The sequence below is a fragment of the Crinia signifera genome, chromosome 3 (genome assembly GCF_055691185.1).
Source record: "Crinia signifera chromosome 3, ASM5569118v1, whole genome shotgun sequence".
Taxonomy (NCBI): Eukaryota; Metazoa; Chordata; class Amphibia; order Anura; family Myobatrachidae; genus Crinia; species Crinia signifera.
Genome location: NC_139219.1, coordinates 44,281,266 through 44,297,890, shown reverse-complemented (window position 1 = coordinate 44,297,890; position 16,625 = coordinate 44,281,266). Strand labels below are relative to the sequence as shown.

At 43.8% G+C, this 16,625-nt stretch overlaps 1 protein-coding gene across 3 annotated transcripts in view; it reads left to right on the top strand.

Moving 5' to 3' along the window:
- PREPL (prolyl endopeptidase like) overlaps positions 1-16,625 on the top strand; it is a 37,467-nt gene that overhangs the window by 6,410 nt on the left and 14,432 nt on the right. For all 3 annotated transcript variants that reach the window (XM_083175718.1, XM_083175717.1, XM_083175719.1), the window contains exons 5-8: positions 7,297-7,500; positions 8,798-8,921; positions 10,192-10,408; positions 14,308-14,493. In XM_083175718.1, coding sequence (XP_083031844.1) covers positions 7,297-7,500; positions 8,798-8,921; positions 10,192-10,408; positions 14,308-14,493 — 731 coding nt within the window. The remainder of the gene's footprint in view (positions 1-7,296; positions 7,501-8,797; positions 8,922-10,191; positions 10,409-14,307; positions 14,494-16,625) is intronic.

Sequence of the window (16,625 nt, the reverse complement as noted above, 5' to 3'; positions counted from 1 at the left end):
AAATGGGGTGGAAACAGATTAGGGGAGAGCTGGTCCAAGTGTAGAATGATGTTCAAAGTGTCACGTAGCAGAGGGCAAGCTGGCCTGACGTGTTTCGTTGCTCAAAGACAACTTTTTCAAAGGTATGCCAGTGTCTAGCTAGTCAGGATATATATACTATTAAGACAGGAAGCACAACTTTGACCTTTGTCAATTACCCAATTGATCGCTTTTTAAAAAAAATATATACACAATTGGCGTACATCCACCAGTGGATGTTTATATAACAGGAGGCATGATGTGACATTCAAATATAAATAAAATACATTAATATAGTGTATCAATACCTTAGTGCACTTAAGACCCACCCACCAACCAGAAGGATAACAACAGTATGGACCATCTGGGGCAATGGATGTATGTTAACAAAGTATATTGAATGCAGTGTTTCAGGATAATAAGTCGGGCAAGTATATATTACCTACACCTATCTTCCCAAAGAGTATCTGATAACTGCTATGCCAGTCTGGAGAATTACAGCAATTATTTATCCACACATCCCCCCCTTATACAGAATAACACAATTAAACAGGATAAACAAAAATGTACACAGGTAAGGAAGCAACGATCCAGAAAATAAAGGTGAAAGAGGCAATGAAAACTGTAAGAAATGACAATTAGTCTGCCCATTTATCAAATCCAAGACATGGCAAAAGTGCAACAGGAAAAGTAGATCCAATCTCTCGGAGATACACGGGAGCAAGTCCAGAAAAAGAAAATAAAGTAAGGGTCCGTACAGCTGCAGGCAGGAGAAATGGAGGTAGTTGTGGCACAGCCTGATCCCAGCATACAAGAATAAAGTTCCAAGGATACTCAGAGTCAAGTATGCCAGTGTCTAGGCTAGTCAGGATATATATACTATTAAGACAGGAAGCACAACTTTGACCTTTGTCAATTACCCAATTGATCGCTTTTTAAAAAAAATATATACACAATTGGTGTACATCCACCAGTGGATGTTTATATAACAGGAGGCATGATGTGACATTCAAATATAAATAAAATACATTAATATAGTGTATCAATACCTTAGTGCACTTAAGACCCACCCACCAACCAGAAGGATAACAACAGTATGGACCATCTGGGGCAATGGATGTATGTTAACAAAGTATATTGAATGCAGTGTTTCAGGATAATAAGTCGGGCAAGTATATATTACCTACACCTATCTTCCCAAAGAGTATCTGATAACCGCTATGCCAGTCTGGAGAATCACAGCAATTATTTATCCACACATCCCCCCCTTATACAGAATAACACAATTAAACAGGATAAACAAAAATGTACACTGGTAAGGAAGCAACGATCCAGAAAATAAAGGTGAAAGAGGCAATGAAAACTGTAAGAAATGACAATTAGTCTGCCCATTTATCAAATCCAAGACATGGCAAAAGTGTAACAGGAAAAGTAGATCCAATCTCTCGGAGATACACAGGAGCAAGTCCAGAAAAAGAAAATAAAGTAAGGGTCCGTACAGCTGCAGGCAGGAGAAATGGAGGTAGTTGTGGCACAGCCTGATCCCAGCATACAAGAATAAAGTTCCTAGGATACTCAGAGTCAAGTAAGACCCTCAAAGAAGGCACATCCAGGATATTAGCATACATAGGTATAGCACGCCGACATGGTTCCTTACAGCATGCGGCGGGACGGCAAGAAAAGCGGGCTCACAGTGCCTCAGAATGTACTTCTTATCAGAGAATGGGTCAGTGACAGGGTATTCCCCAGCTTTAGCGTAAAAAAACGCGGCCACTGCAGAAGGCACCAAGTGGGGGAGATGTCCACCTCAGCAGCGCATCCAGCCACAGGTGCCGCCGGCAGACAAGGCTACACACGGAGCTGCTGGAGGTGAAGAAGCCAAGATGGCGCCCGGCAGCAGGAGGAGGAAAAGGCCCAAGCAGTTGCAGCAGGTCACTCAGGTCACGTAGGAGAGCCACGAATGGCATGGAAGAGGCAGGGCAGGCTTTGGAGGGTAAGTGGAAGGGCAGCGGGATATCCACGATCCCTAGGGTAGGATAATTAGCAGGAGAGTAACAGCGCCCACGCCAGACACGTCTGATCCTGTATTTGGTCAAGCCACGCCCACGGGCCTGGGTCAGTTTAAGCGCATAGTGTCTTTGACACACAAAGGTGTACCAGATTTCCTCATCAGAATGTGTTGTACCACCTCCAGAGGATACCCTCAGTTGTTACAGCCACTGCTGACACACCTCCAGTTCCTGATGTGTTCCATCCCGCTAAGTGTCTTTCTCAAGGCAAATATCAAGTGTGTAGAACAGTCCTCCAAAAAGCTCAAATATATCTGGCACCATCCAGGGCCGGCTTTGCCTCTTAGGCAGCTGAGTAGCGAGGGTATTTGGGAGGCGCCGCCGAGTCTGCCTACCACCAAATGAAGGACAATAAGAAAGACATCTTTGTTGTACTTAATGCAGGTGGCAGCTGTGGAAACTCTAAATCACCACCCCACACTTTTATTTGAGGGGATGGAAAGTGGGTATTGTTGGCAGTGTGGGTTGGAGGGGGCAGTAAATTTTGCCTAGGGTGCCGAGAATCCTTACATCAGCACTGGCACCTCCCAATCAGCCTCACTATAATAATGATAAACTACCTAACATTTCCCCTATTACAACCGCTTAGAAAGTTGCGTAGCCTGGTCATGAATCCTTCTTGGGTTTTATGGTAACTGTCTGGTAATGGGCAGTTGTTTTGTAACTGAATTTCCTTTATGAAGAAATCCTCAAATAAGTGTAAAGGTGCCCATACACAGTGCGATAGCACCGTGCAATGCAATGCGATGCACGCTCCCACGTGCATCGCATCACACAGTAAATCGCATGCAAAAAGCATGCAATGCGATGTGATCCAGCCCATAACAGGTGCAATCATTGCACCATGTATGGGCACCTTGACGATCAGGTATTTTCTATGCCACATCTGAAATGATGACCCTTTGCGCTGATTAGATTCTTAGTAATGATGCTGATACAACTTTAATAGACTCATAGGGGGGAATTTATGAAGATGGGAGTTCTATTTCCCATAGGATTTTGCTATAGAAACATACAAACAGAGAATTTGACGGCAGATAAGAACCACTTGGCCCATCTAGTCTGCCCTTTTTTTAAACATGTTACCTCAAACCATATTTGATCCTTATTTTTTTGTAAGGATATCAATATGCCTATCCCAAGCATGTTTAAATTGTTCTACTGTATTTGCCTCTACCACCTCTGATGGGAGGCTATTCCACTTATCTACTACCCTTTCTGTGAAGTAATTCTTCCTCAAATTTTCCCTGAATCTTCCTCCCTCTAGTTTCAGTGCATGTCCTCGTGTTCTGCTGCTCCTCTTCCTGTGAATAATGTCTCCATGTCTCCTATGGACAACCAACTAGAATCTACTTATTTATTTAGCACCTCCTAGAAGATAATGGGGGAAATGTAATAGGATGAGAGAATCGGAAAGTGAGAGATTTGGTAAGAAATATCCGGGGTTTTTTAAAGCGGCAATCTTTTACACTGCAAAACCAGTTTAAATTTGCGGTGTAAATGATTGCCGCTTTAAAAAAAAACTGGAGATTTCTTACCAAAACTCTCACTTTCTAAATCTCTCATCCTATTACATTTCACCCAAAAGATAGAATCTGGTTGGTTGCCCATAGTAAATTTCCCCCATAGTGTAAAGAGTCATGACATGCAGATTGAAAAATTAATCACATTATTTTATTAAAAAGAAACTTCTGCTATAAAGCACAACCCTTAAATATTGACTCACTGGATAGCTATGCCTGTATATAAAGGCCAGTCTTCTGACTTATCTTTAGGGCGATGCATTTATACATCTGTGCCTGCAGTAAAGTTTTAAATGCTGAAATGAACCAATTCTAATAAAATAAATCACATACAATTAAGTTGCAATGGAATGAAGTGGGCACACCTAGGCACATAGCAGCAGCTCCCCGTTAATGAGGCTTTAGTATTGGAATGTAATGTATTTATTGTAGAAAGAGAAACATGTACTTTTTCAGTGACTACTGAGTCCAGAGGGTATTGTTAAACAATAGGTATTGCACAATATAAAATCACATTAATGCTGCTTTCACATTGCCTAAACGTGAGAGACCCGGTATTTTAAAACGGTATATTACCGTTTTAAACCCCTTTCACATCGCACATAAATACCGGGTCTCAAACAGGTTTGCAGTGTGAAAGCAGGACAGACAGTAGCTATGAGAGAGTAGTGCATATATATTGAGCCGCTCATTACATATGTGCATATGTAACGAGCGCAGTGCATATGAATAAGTCGCTCATTACATATGCGCATATGTAATGCACGGCTCATTACATATGCACTGCGCTCTCATAGCTACTGCCTATATACCGGTTCAGAGCCCTTCACACTGCATAAAAAACTGCTCTGAACGGTAGGACTCTGCTTTTTAAACGTTTGCAGACTGGAGCTTTCACACTGCAGCTTAAACTGTTTTAAAATGCTAAAAAAAGGCAATATACCGGTTAAGAGCTGCAGTGTGAAAGGGGTATCAAAGTATCCAGTTTAAACTGTGGTGATAAAACAACCATTAAAACAGTTTGTATCATTGGTAATGTTTACAGTATAAATCGCATACTATCCGTACCATGTATATTGTCCTCATGCTACTGAAAAAAAAAGTACTTTAGGAATGTTATGCAGGTACTACAGTCCCTACTATATTCCTCTTGTAAATGGTGACAGTCTTACCCCTTTCGCATCGCAAAAACAACCCAGGTCGACCCCAGGTTGTTGCGAGGCAACCCGGTCTCTGCGATCTGAAGGGGCCTTTTTAATTTCCCAATCCAGTGACCCGGCATTTCAACCCGGGTTAAAAGAACAGTTAATCCCGGTCGTGCCCGGGTTGCTGTGAAGTGTGAATGGATAACCTGGGTTGAGCGACTGTGGAGGAGGCAGCGCTTAGAGACCGCATCAACTCCAAGCACTGCCTCCCCACCTGCCCCTGATGATGCTCCGCCCATTCACTGCTTAACATCAGCGACTGGGCTTCTTGTTGGGCCTCTGTGGGCGGCTTAACCTTGCAAATACTGGGTTGCTCCCGGGACAGACCTGTGTCAAAATCCTGGGTGCGACCAGGGATTGCAATGAGAAAAGGGTATCTGAGTATTGTGGGAAAAAATGGTTGTGGCTGGTGCATGCACCTACCTTACCTGTCTAGTTTCGGAGATGATGTTATGCTGGAAAAGCAGGGGGCTCCTATCCTGAGGTGTAGTCTAGAAGTCCAGATGGGGTTTGTAGCATGAAATATAGCTAGTGGTCTCTGCTGGTGTGCAACAGCTGTACTAAATGACTAGAAGTGCACTGCTTTAGACAGCTTCTACCGTTCTATCTTTCTACTCATCTCTGTTCTTCTCCTGGCCTCTGTTGCACTCGTGATAGGTGGCAAGTATCTTCTAGCTAGTTTAGTTCAGCCAATCAGCCAAGAACTTCCTGCCAGGAAGTTAAAGTTCCACCAACAAATGCTCAGTCTGTGGGACCCTAAAGGTGGGTACACATTAGACGTCACTCCATGTGTCACTCATGATTTTCCTTGAACTCCCGAACAACTGATATTGGGTCTAATCGCTAAATAGAGAAAAGCAGTGGACTGCAATCAAAAAGCGCCGCCCTGACAGAAAAAATAAACAGCCAATGCAAAATTGTGAATTTATCTCAAATAGCAATGCATTCGCAGACCAATTCCCAAAAAACGGAATAGAAGTTTTTTTTTTCATCTAAATTTAAAGGCTTCCACTAATCTGCTAAAGAACCAGGCAGCGGTCATCACTGACGTCAGAGGCGATTTTTACAAATGATATCAGTGATGGTTAACCTTCACACTCCAGATGTTGTTGAATTACACATCCCAGCATGCCCTGCTACAGTTTTACTATTTGGCCATGCTAAAACTGATGCAGGGCATGCTGGGATGTGTAGTTCAACAACAGCTGTCAGTGTCATGGATAGCCATCACTGAATGATATCGTGGGTAACATTCAGTAGTAGGACAGAGGACGTCCCTAACGACCCACGGGAGTGCGCACCTAAGATTTTATAGTGCATACAGACTAGACAATATACACAAAAATGTTGTTAAGTCCAGAAGAACAACACACAGATCACACAAACAAACAAAAAAAACTTTTAGGCATGACCTGAAGTTTCTTTGGAGAATAATTATGGTACTTGTTTCCTAGCACGGCCACAATCGCATTGATCTTGTGCCCTTAATAGTGGTATGCGATGGCCCCCGACGCGATGGACCCGATTTCCCATTGAAATGCATTGAAAAGTTAAAAAATCGCGTCGGTCGCGTCGCATGCGGCTAAATAAGCATTAAATGGTCCCGACGCGATGGCCCCGATTTCCCATAGGGAACAATGTTAAATGGCTCAATTTACCCAAATCAACAGGGAACAATGTTAAATGGTCCAGAAACCCCCCAAAACACCCCAGAACAGTGAAATGCCCCCCCAAAATTAGTTAACGCCACTCCACGATCAACGTGAACCCGAAGCGTGGCGAGCGGCGGCGGTACGCGTCCTCCGACCTTTTCATACCCCCACTATCCACGTCGGCAAGGAGTTGAGAATAGAATAGTGTGGCGAGCGCAGCGAGCCACCGAGCCCGAAGCGTGGCGAGCGGACGCGGATACCTTTACAGGTAAACGCGTCCCCTCGCGGGCTTCACAGGTGTCCGCGTCGCCACGGACACCTGTGAAGCCCGCGAGGGGACGCGGATAACTGTGAAGGTATCCGCATCCCCTCGCGGGCTCGGTGGCTCGCTGCGCTCGCCACACTATTCTATTCTCAACTCCACGCCGACGTGGATAGTGGGGGTATAAAAAGGTCGGAGGACGCGTACCACCGCCCCTCGCGGGCTCGCTGCGCTCGCCACGCTTCGGGTTCACGTTGATCGTGGGGTGGCGTTAACTAATTTTGGGGGCCCATTTCACTGTTCTGGGGTGTTTTGGGGGGTTTCTGGACCATTTAACATTGTTCCCTGTTCATTTGGGTAAATTGAGGCATTTAACATTGTTCCCTATGGGAAATCGGGGGCATCGCGTCGGAACCATCGCATGCGATTTTTTAGCACGCATGCGATGCGACCGATCAGATTTTTTACCTACGATGCCCCCGATTAGAATCGGTGTGGCCGTGCTAGGAAACAAGTACCATAATTATTTTAATACACTTTTATAAATGTATTCCTTGTTTCTTGCAGGTGACACCAGCCAGGAGATTTTGTTTTGCTCAGATGATGTTGGTTTGCAGGATTACTCAATCCAACGCATCAGAGTTTCACTTGGACAAAGTTTTATGGCTGTTGCTCTGAAAGGTTTGGAAAGGGAGGAGTCCGTCTGTATTGTTGTGAAATTGGAAGGCGTGCCAGAAATTGTTTGCAGTATTCCAAATGTGTTCAGTTTTGGTAAGTTGAACCATCTTGATTCTAAATGGGAATTGTGTGGATTTTAGATGTGTGGAGGTGCCATGCTCCTCTCAGCTGAACTTCTGTATAAAGGCTCACACAGCTATGTGATTTAACATTGTGATTATGGGAATACTGCTTGCTGGTCTGGTTTCAACTGGTCCAGATTGTTTCTGACCCAACTTGTTCCTTCATTATAATACTCTGTGTATTAGTTGCTGCTCCATTGGCAAATCTTGGCACCAGCCTGTCCAAGGGACATAGCGGAGAGCTGAAAACTTTCCTGGTGAAAGGTGGTTCTTTGTGACAGCTGTGACCCTGTCCCTTTCTCGGTCTGCTCGACCGAGATTTTGCAGGCGGGATTCAATGTCCCGCCTGCCGCAGGTGGAGAAGGGGGCGTGGCCATGAGAAGCGGACGTGAATCGGCGAGCTGCGGCCGGGAGCTCGTCAATTTCCAGCCGTTCTCGGCAGAACGAGCCCGACTGCTTGTGAAGTGGGGCTCGTTCTGCCAATATCCTCTGTTCAATGCTGTTGAGGAAGACAGCATTGAATAGGGCCCCACAGCTATATCCCCCATCGGGAATGGCTGCGGGAGATTGAATATCCCCCAAAGTATTTACTGCAGACAGGGTGGTGAAGCGGTTATTATTTATAGTACCTGTCAATTCTAAATATTGGATGAGTTAGTGAGAACCTAATTGGGTCTGGTGGTGGTGGACATGGCCCTGGGTGGTGAAGCAGCACTGTAATATGCTTTGTAATTATTAACTTAAGCTTATAATGCACCCTTATGTATATAGGCTTCTACTGCACCCTTCATCAGTATGGTATCTGATAGGTTGACAGTTATTAGTTCAACCCCCATAAGTTGGATATGCATTAAGTTGACATAGTCAATAGGTAAACATGTAAAAGGTCAACAGGTTAAAATGGTCAACACACATGGTTGAAGTTTTTTTTTTTTTTTTACTTGATCAATCCACATTGACTACGATTTGGAATAGAAACCTTGGCTGAGGCATGGCGACAGAACACTGGGGTTACAAATGGTAAATGGACCCCAAAAGATAAAAAGTGGGGTCGACCTTTTGTGCCTGTCATCCTTTTCCCCTGTCTAGCTTTTTCATGCCAACCTAATGACCCGGTCGTCCTTTTGACCCAGTTGACCTACAGCACACATGAACCAGCATTCATGGACTAGGACCAGTAACGTCACTGAGGCACGAGGTGAAAGCTTAGGCTTCAGCGCACCAAGGTCATGAGTTTGCAAGTAACGTCTTCTGCTTTTTGTCTACAGAGTGGGTCACCGACATGGTCCTATTTCACACCAAACAGGAAAACCTTCAGTGCCATTGTGTGTATGCCACAGACTTCAGTAATCCAAGTGACACTAAACTGGTGTACACAGAACAGGATGACCGGTAAATGAAAAAAAATATATATATATTTGTGCCAATTATCTCTTCTATTTTTTTCCATTAATGTTAAAGATAGAAATTGGTACAACTGTTTGGAAGATGCTTCTTGCGTAAAACATTGGGGCAGATTAACAATGAGTGATATCAAACACATACAAATAGTAGCTGCTGAACATTCGTGATGAATGACAACAAGAATATCGCTCGTTTAATCTGACCCATAATTTTGTACATGATTTAAATTATAAAAAAATAAAAATATCCATAAACCTGGTGCAACACATCTGCAATATAGAGTCTAAATTATGGTGGAAAAGAGGATCCGGAAATAAATTGGAAACAAACTGTAACTTGGTGGTGTGTTTGGTGTATGTGTGTGTCTCTCTTTCTTGCTCTTTATCTTTCTTTCTCTCTCCCTCTCTCTCTCCCTCCCCCCCCCCACCCTTTTATTTTTCATGTTTGACTTGGATCATAGTACCTACTATATTTATTTTCCACAGCTGGTTACAAAGGGATGAGCTTGTTGTGGCCTGGACTACAATAAACTGTTGGAGCGCACCAGTATTAGCAGCAGCACAAAGGGCAAGATGCACTTAGCTTCAAAAGTGATCAAATAGAGAGTGATAAACAACCAGCCAATCAGTTGGTTATCACTCTCCATTTTATCACTTTTGAAGTTTAGTGCATCCTGCTCACAGCACAGATGCCTCCTATGGTAGGGTAGGGGCTTGAAACTCATAGGGCAAATGGTGACATGAGTACAGAGTAGCGATGTGAAGGCCTGATTACCTGGTGGAGAGAGACTTTGGTGCCGATGAAACAAAGTCCCTGCATCCAGTTTCTACCAATCGGTGAGCTGTATTAGGTCTCTTTGGTTAATGAGTTCTCTGGCTCACTTGTTTTCATCCCAAGTCAAGGGCTTGTATGTTAATACAATCTGTATGAGAGGCTACATTTGACCTAGTTGCTGAAGATTCTTGCTCTTAAAATGGCACCAGTTTAATGTTAATGCCAGTGGCCATGTAGCTTTGGCTTTAGTTATTTTGGAGCATGGTGTTTTCCACATGGTGTCATATAAGATCAGCAGTGTTTTGAAAGGAATAAATTGCTTATGGAATAGGCTGGCCATTCCAGGTCTCATATGTACAGTATGAACAGAAATCACTCTGATACATTTCAGTTCATCTGTTTTTTTCCTGTTTTGTTATTAGTTTACTGTGTTACAGTTTCCTCCTTTGTTACATGGGACCAATGCCTATTGTATCACTTTCAGATTTTTTGTAGATCTTTATTGTACCAGAGACGGACAATTTCTCACCATCAACAGTAACAGTAAAACGACTTCTGAGGTCTGGCTTATTGACTGCGGTTCTCCTTTTAAACCTCCCACACTGGTACATCCCCGAGTGCCGGGAATGGTTTACCACGTGGAGCACAGAAATGGCTGTCTGTATATTCTCACCACTTATGGAGAGACTGCAGAGTACAAGGTGATGTGTTCTGTAGAAATGCAGATGTATTACATGCAAGAAATGTATACATATTAGTGAAATAGAATATATAGATATAAGAAACACACACAATGCCCAGATTCTGTCATTGTCTATATTCCATAATACTATAGATCTCTTGATCATCACTGTTGTTTGTACCCTGCATGTATATAAATATCCTTTAGGGCCATAGAGGGATGAAATAGAAAGCTGCTTTAACATAACAATGCACAGCTACATTGAAAATGGCACAATATCTGTGACCTTCAATAGCTGACTGTGGTACAATAAATCTCATTTACAATCTACAGTATGCTGCCTCTGGAAAGAAAAATATATGTGTGTATGTATAACTATCTGAAAAACCTTAAGCCCAAAAGGCACTACACTGGGATAAGCTCTGTCTAAAAATACAAACCCCAAGTCTTATTTCTCCCCCTACCCTGAGTTATGCCTTCCCAAAAATCTCCTCATAGACTATGGGCGGTATTCAATGAGCCTGATTCGCCAGGTTTTTATGGCGAATTTGTGCTGTTTGGCGAATTTCTGTCAAAAACGGTGAATCACCCTATTCAATGACCACATGGCGAATACATTTGAAGGTTTTTTTCGCCATGATTCACTGAGTAGCAATCGCTATCTTTTTATGGCGAAGTGGAATGTGAACTTTTAAAATAAAGTGTTTTGTTTTTTACATTTGGTGTCCAAAAATCAGGAATTTTATTCTGAGGAGGGGCATGCTATTTTTATTCATGTGCTGTAAGCACATGAATATATATTTAATTTTAAAAATAATATTTTTTTTTTTATTTTTTTTTACACAGCAGCCAGCAGGGGGCGCCGGAGCCGAGCCGCTCATTACATATTAATATATTCACTGCATAGTGTAGTGAATATACGCTCCCCTGCTGGCACCCCCGGGGGGGCAGCCTGTGCTGCCTGGCACCCGGGGAGCCCACCTAACCCCCCACAAAGGTCTGGGCTAGGCAGAGAGACTACCATCTCTCTGCCTGGCACCGTCCTCAGGCTCCCTGCGGCAATCGCCGCAGGAGCTCATATTCGCCAGTCAGGGGCTCGCTGCACCTGACTCGTTGAATACCGGAGCCCGCCGGCTCCGGAACGTGGCGAATGTGCAGCGAATCCAAAAAAGGATTCGCTGCACCTCGCAGGTATTCACATTGAATACCGCCCTATATGGGAAAACAGTCCTAAAAAGCCAAACAGGAAGTAGCAGAAAATTTATGTTACTCCCAATTCCTCATTTTTTACTATTTTGCCCTAAAATTTGGCATGCAGAACCGGGTGACGATTCTACACGTTCATTTAAAAAATTTCAATTCAGTATGTCCAACCATCACTTTTAAGGTGTATCCCCTTAAACACCATGTCCCCATCTCAGAAGTTCCCTGTTCGATTCAGCCTTAATATAAGGGCACGACTGTGCCCTTTTAATAATAGTGTGTGTGTATGTATGTATGTATGTGTATAATAATGTGTGTAGATGCATATAGGTGTGTATGTGTATAATAGTGTGTATGTGTATAATAGTGTGTGTGTATATGTATATAATAGTATGTATGTGTATAATAGTGTGTGTGTATGTATGTGTATAATAGTGTGTATATGTATATAATAGTGTGAGTGTGTATAATAGTGTATGTGTATAATAGTGTGTGTATATGTATATAATAGTGTGAGTGTGTATAATAGTGTATGTGTTTCTATATGTATAGAAGTATGTGTATAAAAGTGTTTGTGTATATGTATATAATATTGTGGGTACTTGTTTCCTAGCACGGCCACAACGATCATGATCGTGGGCATCGTGAGGAAAAATCGGGGGCATCGCGGCCATCGCATGCACTAAAAAATCGGGTGCGATGGTACCGACGCGATGCCCGCGATTTCCCCATAGGGAACAATGTTAAATGCCTCAATTTACCCGCGATGCCCCCGATTTCCTATAGGAAACAATGTTAAATGGCTCAATTTACCCAAATCATCATAGGGAACAATGGTAAATGGGCCAGAAACCCCCAAAAACACCCCTGAACAGTGAAATGTCCCCCCAAAAGTAGTTAACGCCACCCCACGATCAACGCGAACCCGAAGCGTGGCGAGCGCAGCGTGCCCGCGAGGGGCGGAGGTACGCGTCCTCCGACCTTTTCATACCCCCACTATCCACGTCGGCGTGGAGTTGAGAATAGAATAGTGTGGCGAGCGCAGCGAGCCACCGAGCCCGAAGCGTGGCGAGCGCACGCGGATACCTGTGAAGCCCGCGAAGGGACGCGTTTACCTGTGAAGGTATCCGCGTCCGCTCGCCATGTTTCGGGCTCGGTGGCTCGCTGCGCTCGCCACACTATTCTATTCTCAACTCCACGCCGACGTGGATAGTGGGGGTATGAAAAGGTCGGAGGACGCGTACCGCCACCCCTCGCGGGCTCGCTGCGCTCGCCACGCTTCGGGTTCGCGTTCATCGTGGGGTGGCGTAAACTACTTTTGGGGGGACATTTCACTGTTCAGGGGTGTTTTTGGGGGTTTCTGGCCCATTTACCATTGTTCCCTATGAGGATTTGGTGAAATTGAGGCATTTAACATTGTTTCCTATGGGAAATCGGGGGCATCGCGAGTAAATTGAGGCATTTAACATTGTTTCCTATGGGAAATCGGGGGCATCGCGTCTGGACCATTTAAGCCTTTTTTAGCCGCATACGACGCGACCGACGCGATTTTGACTTTTTTCAATGCATTTCAATGGGAAAATCGGGGGCATCGCGTCGGTCGCGTCGCAGACCACTAAAAATGACACCCGATGCCCGCGATTGTGGCCGTGCTATGAAACAAGTACCATATTGTGTATGTGTATAATAGTGTTTGTGTATAAGTTATAATAGTGTGTGTGTGTGTGTGTGTGTGTGTGTGTGTGTGTGTGTGTGTGTGTGTGTGTGTGTGTGTGTGGCACAATAATCAACTGTATATTAATCCGGGTTACTAGCATTTATGTGTGTGTGTGTGTGTGTATATGTATATAGTAATGTGAGTGTGTGTTTCTATATGTATATAAGTATGTGTATAATAGTGTTTGTGTATATATATAATAGTGTGTATGTGTATAAAAGTATGTGTGTATATGTATATAATAGTGTGTGTATGTATGTGTATAATAGTGTGTGTGTGTTTCTATATGTATATAAGTATGTGTATAATAGTGTGTGTGTGTTTCTATATGTATATAAGTATGTGTATAATAGTGTGTGTGTGTTTCTATATGTATATAAGTATGTGTATAATAGTGTGTGTGTGTTTCTATATGTATATAAGTATGTGTATAATAGTGTGTGTGTGTGTGTGGCACAATAGTCAACTGTATATTAATCCGGTTTACTAGTATTTATGTATGTGTGTGCGATTTCTCGAATGTCACCACTGGCCATTCGCATGGTGATAGAGAGCCGGCAGCTGTTTGTAGGTGGCACACTGGCGTTTTCTCTGGAGTGCACTGGAAAACGCAGGCATTGCCCTGCCATTGTGGGGGAGAGCCGCTGATGTCCACAGCGTCCTCCTCCCCACCGCTATCACAGCGCTAAATAAGTCTAGACCTACTCTGCGCTGTGAACATGGGGGAAAACCATTAGATGGTAAGTGATTGTGAATGGTTTCCCCCCTGTGTGCGCAGATGCAAACGCATTTACAGCCGTACACAGGCAGGAAGAGACCTTGACGGGGCGGCGTTTATCTGATCGCTGAGATCTAATTTTTTGTGGCCCAGTGATCAGGTCTGAGTCAGGCCTTTGGTTTCTCATTTAGGGACAATAGTTTTGTATTGTGAGAGTAATCAATACATTGGTGGTGCGTGCTTGCTAACCATGATGTTCCTATAAATCTCCCTGGTGCAGTTAGTGAAGGCTCCTCTATATAGCGGTGTACAGCACTGGAAACCTATTTATCAGCTGCAAGCAGGATCCCGACTACTGGACATGGAGATGTTAGAGGATCACTGTGCAGTGTTTTTGAGACATCACAATGAACTGTATATGGACGTGACTTCCCTCGCCAGCGAGTCCGTTATCCACTCTCTGAAGGTACATTTGTGTGACATGTGTTACTCCGTCACTGTACTAATACTCTTAGCGGATGTTCTAAGCCTTGAAAAGTGATAAAATGGAGAGTGATAAACCACCAACCAATCAGCTCCTACCTGTTCCTTTTCAAACCTGGCAGATAGGGGCTGATTGGCTGGTGGTTTTTCACTCATTTTATCACTTACCAAGCTTAGTACATCTGGCCCATTGTCTGTAGTAGTTGTTTAGTGTACATGTACTTTTTCTGCAATGCTATATTTTGTAGGTAAACCTTTGGCTTTCCTCCTGCCTTGGTACTAGCTATAACCTCCTGTTTAGCTGATGCTCTCAACAGTCAAAACCATGTTAGCAGCCATACATACAACTTTCTGCTTTTTCTTACATTTATTCAGCAAATAGTTTGCTAGTTTGTCTTTTTTAGGATATTTTTTTCTTCTGCTTAGTCTACTGACTGGTACAGTGCTTGATGTATGAACTTGTTTTGGTTTCTATGAACTGGTTATTCTTGTTGTTGCTACTGAAGCCAAGTACTGCAATACCTTTATGGCAGTGGTGGGGAACCTCAGGCCTGGGGGCCGGATATGGCCCCCGTAGCCGGTCTGAGTGGCCCGCCCGGGGGCTTTGCCAGGAGTCAAGTACAGGGGAATTTTCGCTAGAGGTCGATAGTTCTCACGAGATTCCTCTTAAACAGCAGCAGCCGGAGACTGTCAGTCCTAGTCAGCGGCAGCCACCAGGGCGTGGAACGGCTGCAGCAGGACAATTTGTAAGAGACATTTTTACATATGGCCCCCGAAGGATTTTTTTCCCATACAAACGGCCCTTGGAACAAAAAATGTTCCCCACCCTTGCTTTATGGTATAGGCGGCATGAGTGTGATTGGTTTAAATTACATCGACAATTTTCCATCAAGGACAAGGATGGACTGTCATCATTTCATATTTAATCCAAATTAAATTTTCGCAAACCATATTGCACTCCCAAATCTAGGAATGGTGAGTGCCGTGGATTAATGCCTTTTGTTTATTAAATTCATTTTTTAATTAGTCTTTTTGTGATCACGTTTTTTTTTTTTTCATGCACCCTGTTTTGTCTTATTCAGTATAGTAAGTGTCAGCTGTTTTCCTAGGTGCTTTATTACAGGTGTGTTGGTAACTGCCTCACCTTTAAAAGAAAGGTGGTGTGAGTTCTAGACCAGTTAGCCTGGGATGTGCAGTCAGGGGAGGATTAAAAAAAATACAAATAAGGTATTTATAACTTATAAACTGTGTAATAAATATCTTATTGGTATTTTTTCTTTATAATGTATGTGGTGAGTCACTGTGTGGGAGCACTGGGAGGCAGAGAGAGATGTGCCTCCTGCTGCCAATTGATAACAGTCAGCAGCAGGGGGGTGCTAATCGCGGGCACAAAAAGAGGCTGAAAAGCCCATTGGTAAACAATGGGGGAGCTGCACCAACAAATCTGCCTCAGTGACAGGGATGTGCCTTCGGTCAATATTAAAGCATGCCCCTGTCTCTGAGGCAGATGTGATAGGACAGCGGATCAGTCTGTCACACACTGACAGCCTGTATCCGCTGTCACGGTTGCAGGCACTGGCTGTAGCGGGCTGTGATGGTAGCAGGCATTCATAGTGGGGGCAGCAGCGGTGGAAGCTTTTATTGGCAGCGGGCATGGGAGGTGCTGTATCGCGCTATGATGGTGGCTCCGGCGAGACTTGTTCCCATTTCAAAAATGGCACAGCTTTACCAGTCGCTGACCTCACCGTACACCACTGCAGACAGCATACTTGAAGTCTAACACTAATAGTTAATTCTAGCACCCGCCATGCAGTTCCTTTTCCCTGCCTGGGGTGTCGCTGTCTGCTGTAGTGTTTCTAGCACAGTGTGGTCTGTATATCAGCACTGATATGCAAACCAGATCTGTGTTAGAAACGCCACAGTAGACAGCGACACCCCAGGCAGGGAAGAGGAACTGCATGGTTTTTCAAAGATAGTGGGTGCTAGAATGAACACTACACTAATGCAGTCAGGGCGTGATTAAGGGTTCCAGACGCCCTAGACTAATACAGAAGTTGTCAAAAAAACAACAACATATATTAATTATAATTTCTCATTGCCAAGGGTATTAGTTGC